Source organism: Cajanus cajan, chromosome 3 (genome assembly GCF_000230855.2).
Source record: "Cajanus cajan strain Asha chromosome 3, NIPB_CcT2T_4, whole genome shotgun sequence".
Classification (NCBI taxonomy): Eukaryota; Viridiplantae; Streptophyta; class Magnoliopsida; order Fabales; family Fabaceae; genus Cajanus; species Cajanus cajan.
In genome coordinates this window covers 27,196,595-27,212,644 of record NC_138519.1, presented here as the reverse complement: position 1 = coordinate 27,212,644, position 16,050 = coordinate 27,196,595, and the positions used below count along the sequence as shown (strand labels likewise).

Below are 16,050 nucleotides of genomic sequence, written 5' to 3'. Positions count from 1 at the left end.
ACAAGTAGATTTACATCGGTTTTCAAAATAACCGATATAGTATAGAAGCTAGCATCTTGTTCAACACGTAGTGTGCGTTGCAATGCGCCCATAGCCTCTCCCGCAGCAGATCTTTGGCAAACCCTCCAAGAGACATGGTCTTTGGCAAACACCAACACCCAGCCACCAACACCAACACCAACGTCCGTGTCTCCTCCTCCCTCCAGGATCTCTCCTCCTACCGCCACCACCACATCGATCCCACCACCCTCGCCGTCGCCTCTTTCTCCAAAAGCAAACCCCTGCCGCGCCGGAGATGCCTCCTCCTCTCCCTCCTGCTCCCCCTCCTCTACACCCTCTACTCCCGCTCCCACGCCTCCGCCAAATACTACGTCGTTCTCGACCGCGACAGCACCAGCACCCACGTCTACGTCTACAAGGCCCAAATCCACCACCGCCCCAACACCAACCTCCCCATCACCATCCACTCCCTCAAAGACGGCCTCCGCCCCAACCCCGCCAGCGCCCACACCTACGACCGCATGGAGATCGAGCCTAGCCTCGACAAGCTCCTCCACAACGTCACCGCTCTAACAGCTGCCCTCAAGCCTCTTCTCCACTGGGCCCAGAAGCAGATTCCACAATGGTAAAACCCTAACCCTCTTTATTTTATTTTATTTTTTTGTATTTTGTGTATCTTCTCTCACTCTCTTAGGTTTTGGAACAACTCAGTGGCCAAACCCCTGTTTTCTCCAAAGGTATTGTTTGTTATTGTGGCAGTGGTGATGAGATGTCTCAATTATCGCCTTATACTATTTTTGTTCCGAAAAATGGAAGATTTGAAGATCTGACCCGTGCTCTTAGTGTTGGAAAAGAATGGCCCAATCCAAGAGGGGGGGTGAATTGGATTCAATGACCCTTTAAAAATTTATCAGAGTTTTTGGATCTTAAATTCAATCAAAACTTTTCTATGACAGAATTTTCAAATGAAGCACTCTTAAAGACTTGTTACAATGATATGAATGCAATGTGCAACTTGATTACAAGACAATGAGGTTCAAATATAATATCCAATTATAGATTTAAACCATCAAAATTCACATACACATGTTAATCAAGTTTTATCTTCTTTAAAGCACAACCAAGAAATTACAAAATAAGAGATAAGGTTGAAGAAGATTGCACAAGTCTTTTATACTGGTTCAGCCACTCCACATGTGACCTACATCCAGTCCTTAATCACCACCTGATTAAGATTTGATCCACTATCTTTTAGCAAGAAGGTTTACAAGCACACACACATGCATATACTTCACTACAAAAAGATAACCACTTTCTTGATCCCAAGAAAGTAACCCTTGTAGAACCCACTACAAGAAACTTCACCACTTGAGAAACCCTTCTCAAGATTTTTCACAAAGATTCACAAAGAATAAAATGAAATGAATTCACCTGGAATTCTTGAACAAATCTTTGTCTTTCTCTTTCAAGAGTATGATGATGATGATGATTTCCTCACAAGCTTTTCACAAACGTTTTTCTCTTGGATTTCACAAAGAAAACTCTCCAAGATGTCACACAGACTCTCTAAAACGTTTTTACCAGTTGATTATCAGTTCTTACTCAATGTTATGAAGTTTCAAAAGAGTTCAAACTATTTATAAAAATTCAAACCCAGATAATTGATTATTTTAAAGAATAATCGATTATTTTGTTCTTCAGATTTCTGGAAATCAATCAAGAACAATTTAATCGATTATTTAGCTGGATAATCGATTATTCCAGAGATTTGTTCCTGAAATAATCGATTATTTTGGCAAATAATCGATTATTACAGCAAGGCATTCCACTTAGCCCACTTGCTGAAATAATCGATTATATTTAACAATAATCGATTATTTTGAGTCAGTTCTTAAAACTTCATTTTAAGTCTCAAAATAATTTTCTAATGTTTAACTCATCATCATCTACTCCCTACTTGATTCTAGACAAGATTTGCTCAATGCACAAAGCACACACAGACACAAATATAACAATTCATTTATAACAATTTGCTTCCTAAGCTCTATTACATAGCTATACTTCAAGGTATTTTTCTTGACTCTTCCTTGACTTTGTTTGTGTTCAATGTTGTTGTTGTACACACTTGTTGTCTCCAAGTTGTTGTGATCATCAAAACTCTTAAAGTCTTCAGCTCCCCTAAGCTCAACACTTAGCACTGCATGCTCTTTGGGGGCTGATGAGACCTTATTAGTGACTGAGGTTTATATTTCTTCACTATTTTTTTAAATTCATTTGAAGTCACTTCCCCTCCATTTTGTGTTTCTTTATTGATACTTTTTAATCCTTTTGAAAACCATATGTGTGAAGCTAGGACTCTGGTGCAGGTATACAACAATTGCATCATTCGTTTTCTTGAAGATCCAACTGATTCATTATCCTTAATCAGAGATGCTGACAAACTAGTTGCTTACCGGTTTTTGAAATATAATGTCGATGCCCCTTTGATTGCCTTTATAAATCAGCGGATGGAAGAGTAAGTCAATGTGTTTGTGATAATTAGATTGATTTTCTTTAATAAAGATATTTTCATTATTATTTTTTCTTTTAACAGTGTGATGAACTAGTATAGTAACTATCAACATCTCTCTCATCAGCCTCTAAGGCCAAAATAGTTTATTAGCATTACATGCACATTTTGTAAAATTTTGCCCAACCTATCCTTTCAACTGGAAAAATTGAACAGAGAACAGCTGTAGTGCAAAAAATTCCTTTAACACATTGGTTATCAACTTATGTTGACCAATGGTCAACAACAATACAAAAAACCATGCATTTGGACATGAACCAGTTTCTTTCATTTGATTTAGATACACTTTTTTGGCTCCGTTGTTAGTGTCGTAGCTTTTCTTTACATTTTAAATTGATGCAAACTCTTTACTTGGTTTTGCTAATTCTTATCTGCAAAGGAATCTTACTAATCGATGAAATTAAGTTGCCTGCACTTAAACATTGAAAACATGTAGAGGGAAAATCCTAATTGCATCAAGCTTCTTATTTATTGGTCAAGGCTTATTTAGCTATTAAACATTGAAAAGAATATAACTTTGGATTTTGGATATATATTAGACATAATGTTTAACAAGATATTTAATTTCATATAGATGGTTACATGTGAATGAAGTAATTATATTGAAAAGCTTGTATTTTAGGAACACTATATCATTTTGATTAATTTGAACCAGATTCATTTATTTGACAATTCATTGGAATGCAATAGTAATCTATTTATATATTTTTCATGGATTACTTTGAAATCCACCTCCTTTCTTTCTATCTTTTCTTTCTTATATTCAGGTTCTAATTTAAGTCAGTAGAATATGCAATGTCCAAGCTATGAAGCCTTTTATAAGAGTAAAAGGATATGCAGTCATGTGTGGGCTTAACAATTTCATAGTGTTTTTTCCCTGTCTTATTATCACTATTGCATGTCGCTAGAATAGTGTTTGATATAATTTTTTTTTCAAGCAGTATGTCTATGGGAAGCCAACTGCGACTTCGAAGGCCTTTGGGATTCCTTTTGTAGCTAGGCTTTGTAATGTTACAAATGGATCTGATCTCTGCAATTTGTATCTAAAGTGGTTCCATCCACTTCAAAATTCAATTGAAGAGACCTTAGAAAATTGGATGTTATTCTTCTCATTTCCTGCTTAGGGATATATGTTGCAACAATTACAATGCTGTAACATTTTCCTTTTGTCCTATGGTTTAGTTCTCTTATTTCCTAGTTGTTAATTTTCATTTGTCATCAGCTTTATTTTCTATTTCATAGTTTATTGTTGTTTATAGGGTTTATTCCTCTTTTATATGAACCCTCATTTTTTAATTCTTTGAATTGATAATTGTGTTTGAGATTATATATATATATATATATATATATATATATATATATATATATATATATGTTTATTACAGGTAATCAGAAAAAATATAAAAAATAAATGAAATTTTTTTTATAAAAAAAATACAATCTACATCGGTTGTCAATAGAACCGATGTAGATTTGTGTACAAATCTACATCGGTTTTACTGACAACCGACACAAATCTACATCGATTGTCAGCAAAACCGATGTAGATTTTGCACAAATCTACATGGATTTTTAAAATCGATGTAGAAGTATATGTATTTCTACGTCGCCCTATTCTACATCGGTTTTCGAACCGATGTAGATTACCTCGTAGAACCGATGTAGATAATACATCTTGTAGTAGTGAAAGGAATAAAACATCTCCTTAAATCAAATAAGGTATAATAATAAAGCAACTTAAAAGAAATCCAACTTAAACAAATATTAATCCTAAAACTCACTCTTGATGTTACTATTAGAGCAATATTTGTCTTTATTGTACTATTTCTTTAAACTCATCATCTTATACTTATTCTATTCTTGCAAATGGTGTTCAACCCAAATACAAACATACAAACACGAGAAGTAATAATACATCTCATCCATCACACCATATACGAAGCATAAGGATAGCCACACACACAATTCATACAAAATTACATCATGTATGTACAATTTCATCAATTTCTCTCATACAATATTACTAATATATTAACATATTACATTGCATTTATCATTATTATTCCATCAATCACAAATACATCATATTCAGCAGTTGAGACTCATGAGATGTATGTTCCTAATTCTACATGCATGTGGTATCAATCTCATCATCATCGAGTGTACAAAATAGACTAAGAGTAATGGAATGGGATCACCCTATTGAATAGTGTAGGGACCACTCCACAACAATGATCCCCCCAAACAACCTTTCTAGGGGATGTTTACCAGGACCCTATCGAAGTGTTGTAGTTGGTCATGGTAGCCTCCCATTCTTGATAGAGGTTTCCCCACTATAGTACTCCTAGGGCATAGGTAGATAACCTATGACAACTCATCTACATAGACTCACATTATCCCATAAAAAAATATGAAATGCATGAACTCAAATAAACAATTCAACCACACAACTGCATCCTCAACTCCTTGAGTGTTAGTCCGCAAACATCATGAATTTCTCATAAATTATCACTTCATAACATTCATCACAAACATTCAAAAGTATCTCAAATAGACAATATCACAATAGATCACATCAATTCACATACTCTTATTCATTAACTCCATTTATTAGTAAACGGTCACAACTCTTCCTCATGATTCAATAGTCCATAAAATAATTAAAAGAATATGCATAATGTTCGACAAGGTTTAATCCACAACATTATTTATTCGTCACATATTATAACATTCTTCATTATAATATCATTATCATAATATTTCAATCATAACATCATCATCATCGAACCTCAAACATTATCATCATTAAATATCATAATATTATATATTATCATTACTCATATAATATATATGAACTTAAGGAATAAAACAATATACCAATATAACTCAAATTATTTATTCTTATCTTAAGTTTGTATAACATCGTATGGTCTAACTGTGTTATATAGAGATGTACCTATGCTATCAAGTTTATATTAATTTTATTATAAAGTTAAGATAATTATCTATAACTTTTATGTTGATCTTAAGAGTTGATTTTATAATCTTCTATTTTTTAAAAATTAAAAAATTGCAGTATTTAAGTCTAACTTTAACAGTCTAACATTTACTTGCTAATTTAATCATAACTTGATTTCTAGACCTTTTTTTTTGTGATTACAATGCCATTGAAAATCTAACATCCTAGTTTGTAACTCTTATGAATAACACGAAACCTAATTCAGCCATCTAATGTCTTTCGATATTCTTATAAGTGTCAAATGTTATGTTTCGTGCACACAATGTGAGACTCATTTTATGACTCACATAACTCACTTGTTTTTTTATATAATATTTTTACGTAATTCTTATATCTAAACTATAACCCAAAATGTATATTATCGAACCTAGAAAATAAAATCTTATTTAGTTAATCTCATAGAGAGCATTCATCTAAATACCAAAATGTGTCTACACCAAAATTTTCAAAATCAAACAAATCACAAAAAATCTTTAAATCTTCCACTCAAAACCCCCATAATTCATACATAATAACCCTAACCCTCAAAACACACAATCTCAATATCAATTTATTTTATCTAAACCAATATGAATCATAGCATACAACAATAATATAGTTTTAATCAATTGCATACTCAAGAAACCTCGTCAAATAGCTCACCTCTCTACCCTTATCTCTCATACATAATTAGAACTTGATAATTTTCCTCCCCCATCTAAACTGATGAGTCTCTAGAATCTCTCATACATACTTAGAACTTGATAATTTTCCTTCCCCATCTAAAGTGATGAGTCTCTAGAAGCAATGTCCCTCTAGTAACTTCTACTGTCAATGTGTTTTCCCCCACGACCTTCTTTGTTTCTCCTCATGTAAGCTCTTAGAGTTTTTGGATACAGGCAAAAAATGAATTAACACTTTCTAAATTCTCCTATTTGAATTAACATCCAAATTGGACCTAGAGTTTAGCTCAAAAACTTTTGATGAGCTCATTCTCCCTTTTATTTTATCAATAAAATATTTTCTTTTTATCTCTAATTAGAAATTTATTTATTATTTATTTTTAAAAAATAGGATGTTACATAAAACATACTTAAATCTTTTATATTTTAATTTTTAAAATAAATTGTGAATAAAATAAATGCATTTGATATACATACGAAATAATCAAAATTAAAATAATTAGTCTTTAATTGAATGTGTGATCTCAGGTTTGCCATTTTTATTAAAATATTATTTCTATGAATTATATTATCTTAATGAAATTTAATCTCTATATTCATTTTAATGTATTTTTTAAGAAAATATAAACTAATTTTTTCTAAAAAAAATTAATTGGGTAATAAAAGTTTTCAGATAATCTACAATAATGTTTATGTATAAATATATATTTAAATTATATGATTTTACTAAATAGATTAATTGGAAATAAAATAATAAAATCTATCATTTACTAATTTAAATTGAAATTTTATAAAATTATATGTAAAAAAATTAAAACTCGAAAGGGGTATAGGACTTGGGCTTCTTTAGTCTTAAGCAATCTCATTCTTTCTTAAAGTAACATTTAATTGTCTCAAATAAGATTTTACAAATGAAAACATAAATAAATAATAAATAAATAAAAATTTAAAAGTCAAAAGTCATGATCGAATTTCAATTATTACTTTGAATATGCAATCACAACTAGAGATAACACATTATTCTTAGAGTTAATCATCTGTACACTGTTAATGTAAAGTTTTTTTACACTAGCAACTAATTATATTTTCTTAATTGTGTCATGTCACTGTAAACACATTTATTTTTAATAGTGATATGACACAATTAAGAAATATAATTGGTTGTTAGTGTAAAAAAACTTTACACTGACAGTGTATAAGTGATTAACTCTTATTCTTATTTATAGGAAGTGACTTGATAGAAAGAAGTTATACCTCCTTATAAAAGATAAATAAATAAATAAAATAAAAACAGTTACATACTACTGGCAAAGAAAATGAAACTCATTCGGCTATGGAAATCAACAATAGAAGGTCATCCACTAATTCACCAAAAGTTGTCCGTAGAATTTCTCTCTCAACAGGGAAATATGTAAGAAACCATTTAATGAGGCAGAGTAGCAAATAATCACCTTTGTGGCCTTTCACTCTCTTGAAGTTGGTGCCTAATAATATACAAGGGACTAAGGGTTATTGTGCCAGTATTTTGAAAATGAAAAATAAACCAAAATGAACCACTTTAGTAAACAAAGATTAGGAAGCTCATAAAATGAACTGGAATATTCACACTACAAATATATGATATTAAAAATAGATATCTAACATTGATAGTGAATCAGTGATAAATGACAAACTACTTCTGTAAGTGCATGATCTGTGAAATATGGGAACCTGGCATGAATAATATCTACAAAATTTCAGTCTTAATTTAGATGGAAGTTGAACAAAATGTTCTTGCAACAAGTCAACAACCATGAACATGAATAAGCTGTGAAAATAACTGCTAATAGCTTAGCCTTAATCCACAGCCTGCAGAAAAATGAGCAACTGAAGGAACAAGTAAGACACTCCTCCAACTGTAGCATGTTGCAGCTTCTCTTTTCCTTCTACTGCTGGAAAATCATTGTCCTTTGAACGATTAAAGCCTCCAGCCAACCATCCCAGATTTTTGTAACCTCCATTATACAGTTTTGAAGCTGCTGTCATGGACCTGAATCACTCACCAAAACCAACAATTTTAGAATCAACTTGCTTTTCTTGGATGATTAGTGTTAAAGAGTTTATTAACTATAAAATTAGGTGTGACAATTTTAGAAGCTTGTAAATCTTAATGTTACATATGCATAACAGACAAGAAAAGATAAATAGATTCTTTCTGAAGAAAGTTAATTGGATCTACTTTCATTAAGTGACTTGATAAAACTAAGATGATCATTGGTTACCGATTAGAACCATGAGAGAACCACACCTCAAAACACTAATTGTTGTAGTGGAAAACATAAAGTCTTATAAATTTCATACTAGAATCTCATACTTTTAATGTGGTACAATTGGATCCTAACATCCCACCTCGTTCTTGTGCACTAGTCCCTTTGACTAATTTTGAACTAACACTGCAATGTTAGTACCACTACTGGTGTTGCTCGTTTGCAGCTACGAGACATGGAAGGTTCTCATATTAACTAATAAGAACATTGGGAGAACCACACCAGTGACACCACAAAAGCTAATTGTTGTAGATGGAGAGTCCAAAGTCTTATAAACTCCGCATTATAATACCATACTTCTAGTTTGGGACATGTCTGGCAATTGAATCATATCAGTTACTATTAAAATTACCAAATTTTCTCACCAAGAACCGGAACAACTTCATTTCAATCAAGTGAGCAAGGAACCATTTTTTTTTTAATTTCCAAACAAAATTCTAAGCTATATATAATTGAGTATACTACACCCATGTCCTATCCTATGAGGTTCTGTCAAATTTTCCTTGATACTTTTTCTTCTTTATTTTCCTCCAACCTTAACCTTTTGAAATACATTACGTATTATACGTGCACATTATACCATGAATCCCTGAATAAGTTGCTACAAATGTTAAAAGAGAAGGATACATGTAATCTGAATAAAACCTACATGTAACCGTAATTTGCTCTTTTTTATTTATAATCATTTTTTTACTAAATATTTATAGATTCTGTGAAATACAAATCAATCTAATTAGTTACATTTAGTAGAATTTGCTCTCACAACTACATTTTCTAAGTACAAAATTCAAATCTGAAATTTTATTTAAAAAGATTGTCTGACTTTATTCTCAATAACAAAAAAAAATTTATACATAGACATAATTCATGTAGTAATTTAAAATTAACGATTAAAGATTAATCTGAATTCGTGAGACATGACTTCTGTTAGTCAATGATTATTTTAACAATTTGATAATAACTAAATAACAATACTATGAAAAAACAAAAAAAAATTCCTTAAAACTCACCTTAGCCCTTCTCCACACGCCACAAGAACCTTGGCATCCTTACCAGGAATTGCATTTTCCACCTGACTAAGAAACTCAGAATTCACAGTAGTGAGGTACTGGCCAGTCCACAAGCCAATGTACCCAAAATGCACCCACTTCTTAAGCAGAGTCACAGGAGTGTTATCCTCGTCCTCCACAAAGATCGGCACGTGCAGGGACCCCCTCACACGTGCCTTATCCCTCTCCCAACTTGGCCTAACATCAAGGAGAACAAAGCCCTCAGAGTCCATAACTGCGGAAGCATCGTTGGGCCTTATGGGCCTCACTGTGTCGGACTCTATAAGCTGCCTTGCACTTCTTGGTGAGGACGTTGCATTGATCACTTTAAATCTTGGGGCTCTCAAATGAGTCTCTGATTGGGTTGTCTTGTGCTTTAAAATTGAAACTCTCAAGACATGGTTCAATTGGGTTGACATGTTCCTTCTTGTGTTGTGTCTCTCTATCTTTTGTTGAGTACTGACATGTGTTGTTGTGAAGGATCTGAGTGACTGGTTTCGGATGATGAAATTAAAATCTGTTAAGGATCATAGCCATTGGTTCTTTGAGGTTTCTTTTTTGTTTGTTTCCTACTTCGTATGTGTATCTACCAAGAGTCAAAGACATTGCATGCTAGTGCTATCTCAAAAGGATAAGATAAGAAAAGGGTTTTTATTCTGCTGCTAAAAATGCTTTATCAGACATTTAATTTATGTTCTTGTGACTTGTAATGTAGGAAACTTCTAAGTTTCGCACCAAAAATATCTTAACTTGGCATTGAGTTTTGTAAGAAATTCTGTAAATATAAAATTAAATTGCAAAATTTCGGATATTTGTTAAGAATAAATTCAACCCAGTCACATTAATACACTTGAATGGTTTAAAACAACAGAAAGTAAAATTATTAACATACCAGTTGATTCAAAACAATCAACAGATTAGAGAGCAGGCTTATTTTTAAAAAAATTTAAAAATAATGAAGTTTTTTTTAGTTTAATTTCTGGACATTGATATTGTAAAACATTTTAAACTATTAATTAATTAAAATTATCATTGATTTAATTTTTAAAATGATTAATATAAAAAATAATAACTTGTCTTACATGATTATATGGGGTTAGATAATAATATAAAATTTATTTACACCGGCAATCGTACCTATGTATATTAAAACCCCTTCCTGAAAACTTTTTTTGTGCATTTTTTGGGACATGTTAGTGAAACATGAAACTTTAGTAGTATCATGATCCAATTTTGAAAATTTACCAAGTATGTAAGAAATTCTCAGTGTTAGAAGTTCATTTAATATCCTGGTTTTTAAACTTTGGGTGTAAGACCTATGACGATTGCTGTGGCAGTGCATATTGCTACTATGCAGCATTATCTTATTGTTTACTAATGAAGTTGCATTGATCTATTTATTGAAATGAGTGGAGTTTTATTTAAAGAAAAAGAATCATGGCTAAGCTTTACTTTAATTCTAAAATTTTATAAATATTTTCTGCTTATTGTTTTGAAATTTGGTACAAGTAACTCAATATCAACAAGTTGAAGCCGTCTAAGTGTTATTCCGGTCTTTTTAAATAAAATTTTGAATTTATGTTTTGTAAATAAAAAAATATTATTAAAAAGAGAGATTCTAATAAAAATAATCAAAAAGTTATCGACTATGAATATTATATGTGAATAATATGTTTATAAAAATGGCACAGAAGGAATTTATAAATATATCATAATTTCTTTAAATTGATAAGTTGTTAATATATATATATATATATATATATTAAAACTCAGTGCATTCTACTTCAACTTCCACTCCTGAATTAACTTGGTGTTTAGTAATAATATTAACTTTAAATATGTTTATAATTCTTGTAAAATGAATAAATTTTGATTTTGATTTTTGTAAAAAATTTGATTTTCATCCTTCTAAAATTTGTAAATATTACTTTTGATCCTTGTAAAATATTTTTGGTCGTGGAAAATGAATAAATTTTGATAGACCATTATACCTTTCTATTATTTGATTTTGGTCTTGTAATATGTTAATAACTATCTTTGGTCTCTACATTTGATAGACCATTTTATACTTCTTTTATTAAAAAAAAATTAAAAATTAATAATATTTTAGCAACTACCATTTTTTTAACAATTACCTAATCTACTATTTTTATTACTTCACTACTTTTAATACTTAATCTCGATTTTTTTTATTTTTTATTTTTTAAATAAAATATAAAAGTACAAAGTTGCTCGGCCCTACTAGTATATATTATATATAATTGCATATAAATTATAAATTTGTATTTAATATCCTAAATGTAATTCTAAATATTTTAATTTAAATATGTAAAATTTAAAGTATATTATTAATGAAAATATTTGAATAATAATTATAATTTTAAAAATATCATATAATTTTAAGAAAAATAAATTCATAAAATATAATTTCATATAATTTAATAGCCCGCTATGTTTCCTACACTTAACAACTCATCAACACACAACAATAATAAAATAAACAAATAGTGACTTAGGACTACTCGCATACTGATGCATGAATGAGTATTATATAGCATGTATATAAAGTAAAATGATTATACAATTATATTCAATATAAGTGTAACACCATGGAAAATACTAAGTTATTTAGTATATATGTATGTATGTATATGTTATTTATGTGGATTTGGAATGTACTTACTTCTATGCATGTTGTATGTTAATGTGATTTTGATTAGTTATTTAAGCATGATAGTGATTTTATAGTATGAGATGAGAGGTTGATGTTTTGATAGTTTGTATAGGCATGTGTGTGCATGAATTTGGTGAATGATGCATTGTACACCATTATACTGAACCAGTATTAAGAGGGAAGAAGACTGATCACCTTCCTCCTCATCTTGGTTAAGTGAAGTATTATGGCATGCAACTCATTATTCCAAGCATCTATATCTGAAAGTGATATTTGTTTGTGTGTTGACACATGTTGCATTTCATATGGTGGTGAGTTGTGAGTATTGCATGGAAAGGAATAAGATGGGTAGGAGATCGAAGGATAGGAACATAAGATAAATCTGGTCTTTCTGAGTGAATTTGAGGTTGTTTCAGAGCTTAGGGAGTTGAAATACTTCAAGGAATAGGATATTTGAGGTGAATAGGTGCTAAGGGTGAAACTTGGAAATTTTGAAAAATGGCTATATATAGGGACTTAGGACCGGAGGATTTCATTTGTCAGACAGAGACAGTTTTTAGAGAGAGAAAGTAGAGAGAGAAAGGCTCTGGTCCGGAGGGAAGCTGAGGACATATTTGGGAAGCTTATCAAGCCAGGATCAATCTTCACAACTGGAGTTTCAGGAGATTTGGCCTCTAAAGCCTTGAAAATTGAGATTGAAGTTTGAATTGGGAATTTGGGGGTTTGTCCAAATCTTGCATTTCTGAAGTTTCTGAGGTAAGGGTAGTACTTATAAGACTTAATCTGGTATGTATGGGTTTGAAATATCACATTGATTCCATGTTTCATGCATGATTGAGGTTGGATTGAGGGGAAAGGGTTTTGGTTAGGGTCTTCATGATTTCTTCATGATTTCTTATGATTTTCGTGGATTAATGATTTATACTTATTTTTATCACTTATGGTAGCATTTTGGGATGGTTTGTATGTGTTGGGAATCCCCTGTTTGCAGATTTTGTTCAAAAATGGAGGAATTCTGTCACAAACGGCTGAGCCGTTTTGAACGGCTGAGCCATTGAGGGTTCTCGTGACAGGGGAGGGTTTCTGGAGCCAAACGGCTGAGCCGTTTTAAGGCGCTGAGCGCTTTTGAGGCTGAGAGCTAGAGGAGAGTTTCTGGAGGTAAAGCGCTGAGCGCTTTGGAGGCGCTGAGCGCCTTTTTGTTTTCCGAATTGGACTTTGTAATCTAAATGAAAGTTGTAGCCTTGGATCTTAGCTTTCCAATGGCGTTGGAATCACCCAAAAAGGAGGTCTAGAACTCCAGATATGACTGTTTTAGTGAACAGGGGTCAAGTTGTCAGCATTGGTTATAGCTGTTGCGGTTTTTAGAATTTTTAACAAAGTAAATGATGAAATTAGGACTTGATGTCTTCATAAGAGTTGTAGGAAATCTTCTTATCTTTCATATGAGATAAGTATGAGCATGATTGGAGGAGTATAACTCTTAATATGCTATTTTATATGAAGATTGTCATTTCACAAAAGGGTAATTTGGTTAAATTGATAGTTGTTTTGAGTGTTTATTTAATTATTTTGTTATATTGAGTAATTTGGCATGGTTATGGAAAATATTGCATGTAATTATGGAATATGCTATATGCATGTGGTTTGGAAAGCTAATAGAACTTAGAGGAGTAAGGTTATGGTATGGATTGGAAGATTACTTAGTGAGATCAGGGTATAATCTTTGGGAAAATATGGAATATGGGAGTCCCATGGTGAGGATTCCAATATGGAACCTTTCCAAAGATTATATAATAAAACCACTTCAGATGTTTGGTGGATTCTGAAGTACTCCTCTAAGTATTCTATTTGCTACCGGTATGGGTCTGGGCCGAGTCATACCGATGGATGAGGTGGCTCCACCAGGGTTACGTGACGACGTAAATCCAACTGTATATTTTCCATGAGAGGTTAGGCGTGGGACATGGGTTGCTGACATGTTTCACCGTATCAACACTTGGTTTGGATGGTGTTGAGGCCAACATTTGGTTTGGATGTGTTGGTTACATTATGGATTATACAGTGGTGTGACTTTGTTTTTGGATGTGGAATATGTATACATATGGTATGGATTGTATACATTGGTTATGGATTCTTTATTAAATATGTATACATTGGTATGGATGTGTATACCTTAGATTCTGGATTGGTTTATATTTGGCATGGAAATAACTATTTTAATGTTCATTTCCTTGGTATGGATATGTATTGTTGATAAATATCTAGTTTAATGATATTTCATTTTATTGTACTATGGTTGGTTTTTATACGTGCTAACCCTTATGTTTCCATGTGGTTTGGACTGTGATGATCTCACTTTGTGGGGGAGCAGATCAGGTGTGAGGCTTTGGGATAGCAAGAAGTCTTTGGTAGCTGCTTTGAGAAGTAGCTAGGTTTAGAGCTTGACCAGCACCTAGGGTGTCTTATATGATGTTATTATGGGATTACTGTATAATTTTACTAAGACTGACTCTGATATAATTATGTTTGATATTATGAAGACAAATTTTTACACTCTAGCGTAGCTGGCTTTTGCTCTATTTTCTATATTATATATCATTTTATTTTAGTTGGTTTTGATGTGACGGCCTAGGGTGGGTCGTTACAATAAGTATAGTAATTCAGTAAAAGTAAGTTATACAACCTAAGTTGTCAATCAAACAACTATCTATACAATGTACTACATGGTAGTAGTATTAAAACATAAGTGACACTCCACCAATCTGATAGCCTCCACTTCAATAGCATATCGTACCTATCTCTGACTTGTTCGCATACCACATATGATCATCACAATTCAATCACATAAAAACATGCAAAGACAAACTGAAGTTCAAAGATATCAACATATATACGACATAGGGGAGGATAACAAGTATATCATCATTTCTTCACATTTATCACATACATCTCACAACTCTTTCAACATGGTCAACATATAATCTCTCAACAAAATCAACATCAACTCCTTTTAATAAAATATTCAATACTATCAACTTAGTATATAGTAATCTAAATGACAACTTAAACAACACACATCAACATCTTATAACTCCACACATCAACCAATTTTCGTTATAGATCAACACAATTTAAACAACACAATTTAAACAACACAAAATATGCACAACACAATAACTATATACATCATCACACATTTTAACTAGAAGATCTCTTACAACATAAGTGAGTAGTCTAAGTAACTTGATCCTACCAAATCAATCAACATAGATGATCTTTTTGGGCTTGTTAGATCAACAACAATTTTCGGTATAAGTATACCACGACTTTAAAATACATTACCAAATCACATAGAGAGTTAGTCCACTATATATGTGCAAAGAACTACACAACCTTTCCAGTAACCAGTTAAGGGTGATAATCCTCAACTTTATACCTTACTCCATATTGACTAAGGACCTAGAAAAAACTAAATAAAATATATTCCAAGAGTTTCACACCTACTCAATAAAGATTTTCAATAATTAGCCTCTAAAAGTGCCAAAACAGTATTCCCTACAGGGATCTTTAACTTTTTGAACAACACCTTCTCTTTTAGTCCTAAGTCAATCAACATGTTTTAATACATGCAACATTCTTAGCACCAACACCTTAACATACATCTTCTATACACATTATCCCAAGTCAATGCATATAGAAATCAAATTACACAATCATGTATAACATACCAATACTTAACACCTTAACTAAGAATAACATATCAATGTTCAA

The 16,050-nt window shown here is 31.8% G+C and overlaps 1 protein-coding gene and 1 long non-coding RNA gene across 2 annotated transcripts; one reads left to right on the top strand and one right to left on the bottom strand.

The window, feature by feature from the left end:
* Positions 1-7,821: 7,821 nt before the first annotated feature.
* LOC109816665 (Rhodanese/Cell cycle control phosphatase superfamily protein) lies at positions 7,822-10,518 on the bottom strand. Its single transcript, XM_020381744.3, has 2 exons — positions 9,567-10,518; positions 7,822-8,279 (listed from the first exon to the last, which is right to left on the bottom strand). Exons 1-2 carry the CDS (start codon positions 10,022-10,024, stop codon positions 8,087-8,089), a joined length of 651 nt encoding a protein of 216 aa, XP_020237333.2. The 5' UTR covers positions 10,025-10,518; the 3' UTR covers positions 7,822-8,086.
* An 831-nt stretch (positions 10,519-11,349) lies between these two features.
* On the top strand, positions 11,350-14,837 carry LOC145955700 (uncharacterized). Its single transcript, XR_014432360.1, has 2 exons — positions 11,350-13,035; positions 14,651-14,837. It is a non-coding gene; the product is annotated as an uncharacterized LOC145955700 (long non-coding RNA).
* The last annotated feature ends 1,213 nt before the right edge of the window (positions 14,838-16,050 follow it).

Coding starts and splice junctions, on each gene's coding strand:
- LOC109816665 (XM_020381744.3), bottom strand. CDS start 10,024: ATGTCAACCCAATTGAACCATGTCTTGAGAGTTTCAATTTTAAAGCAC. Junction 8,280..9,566: donor GCGTGTGGAGAAGGGCTAAG/GTGAGTTTTAAG, acceptor TGAGTGATTCAG/GTCCATGACAGCAGCTTCAA.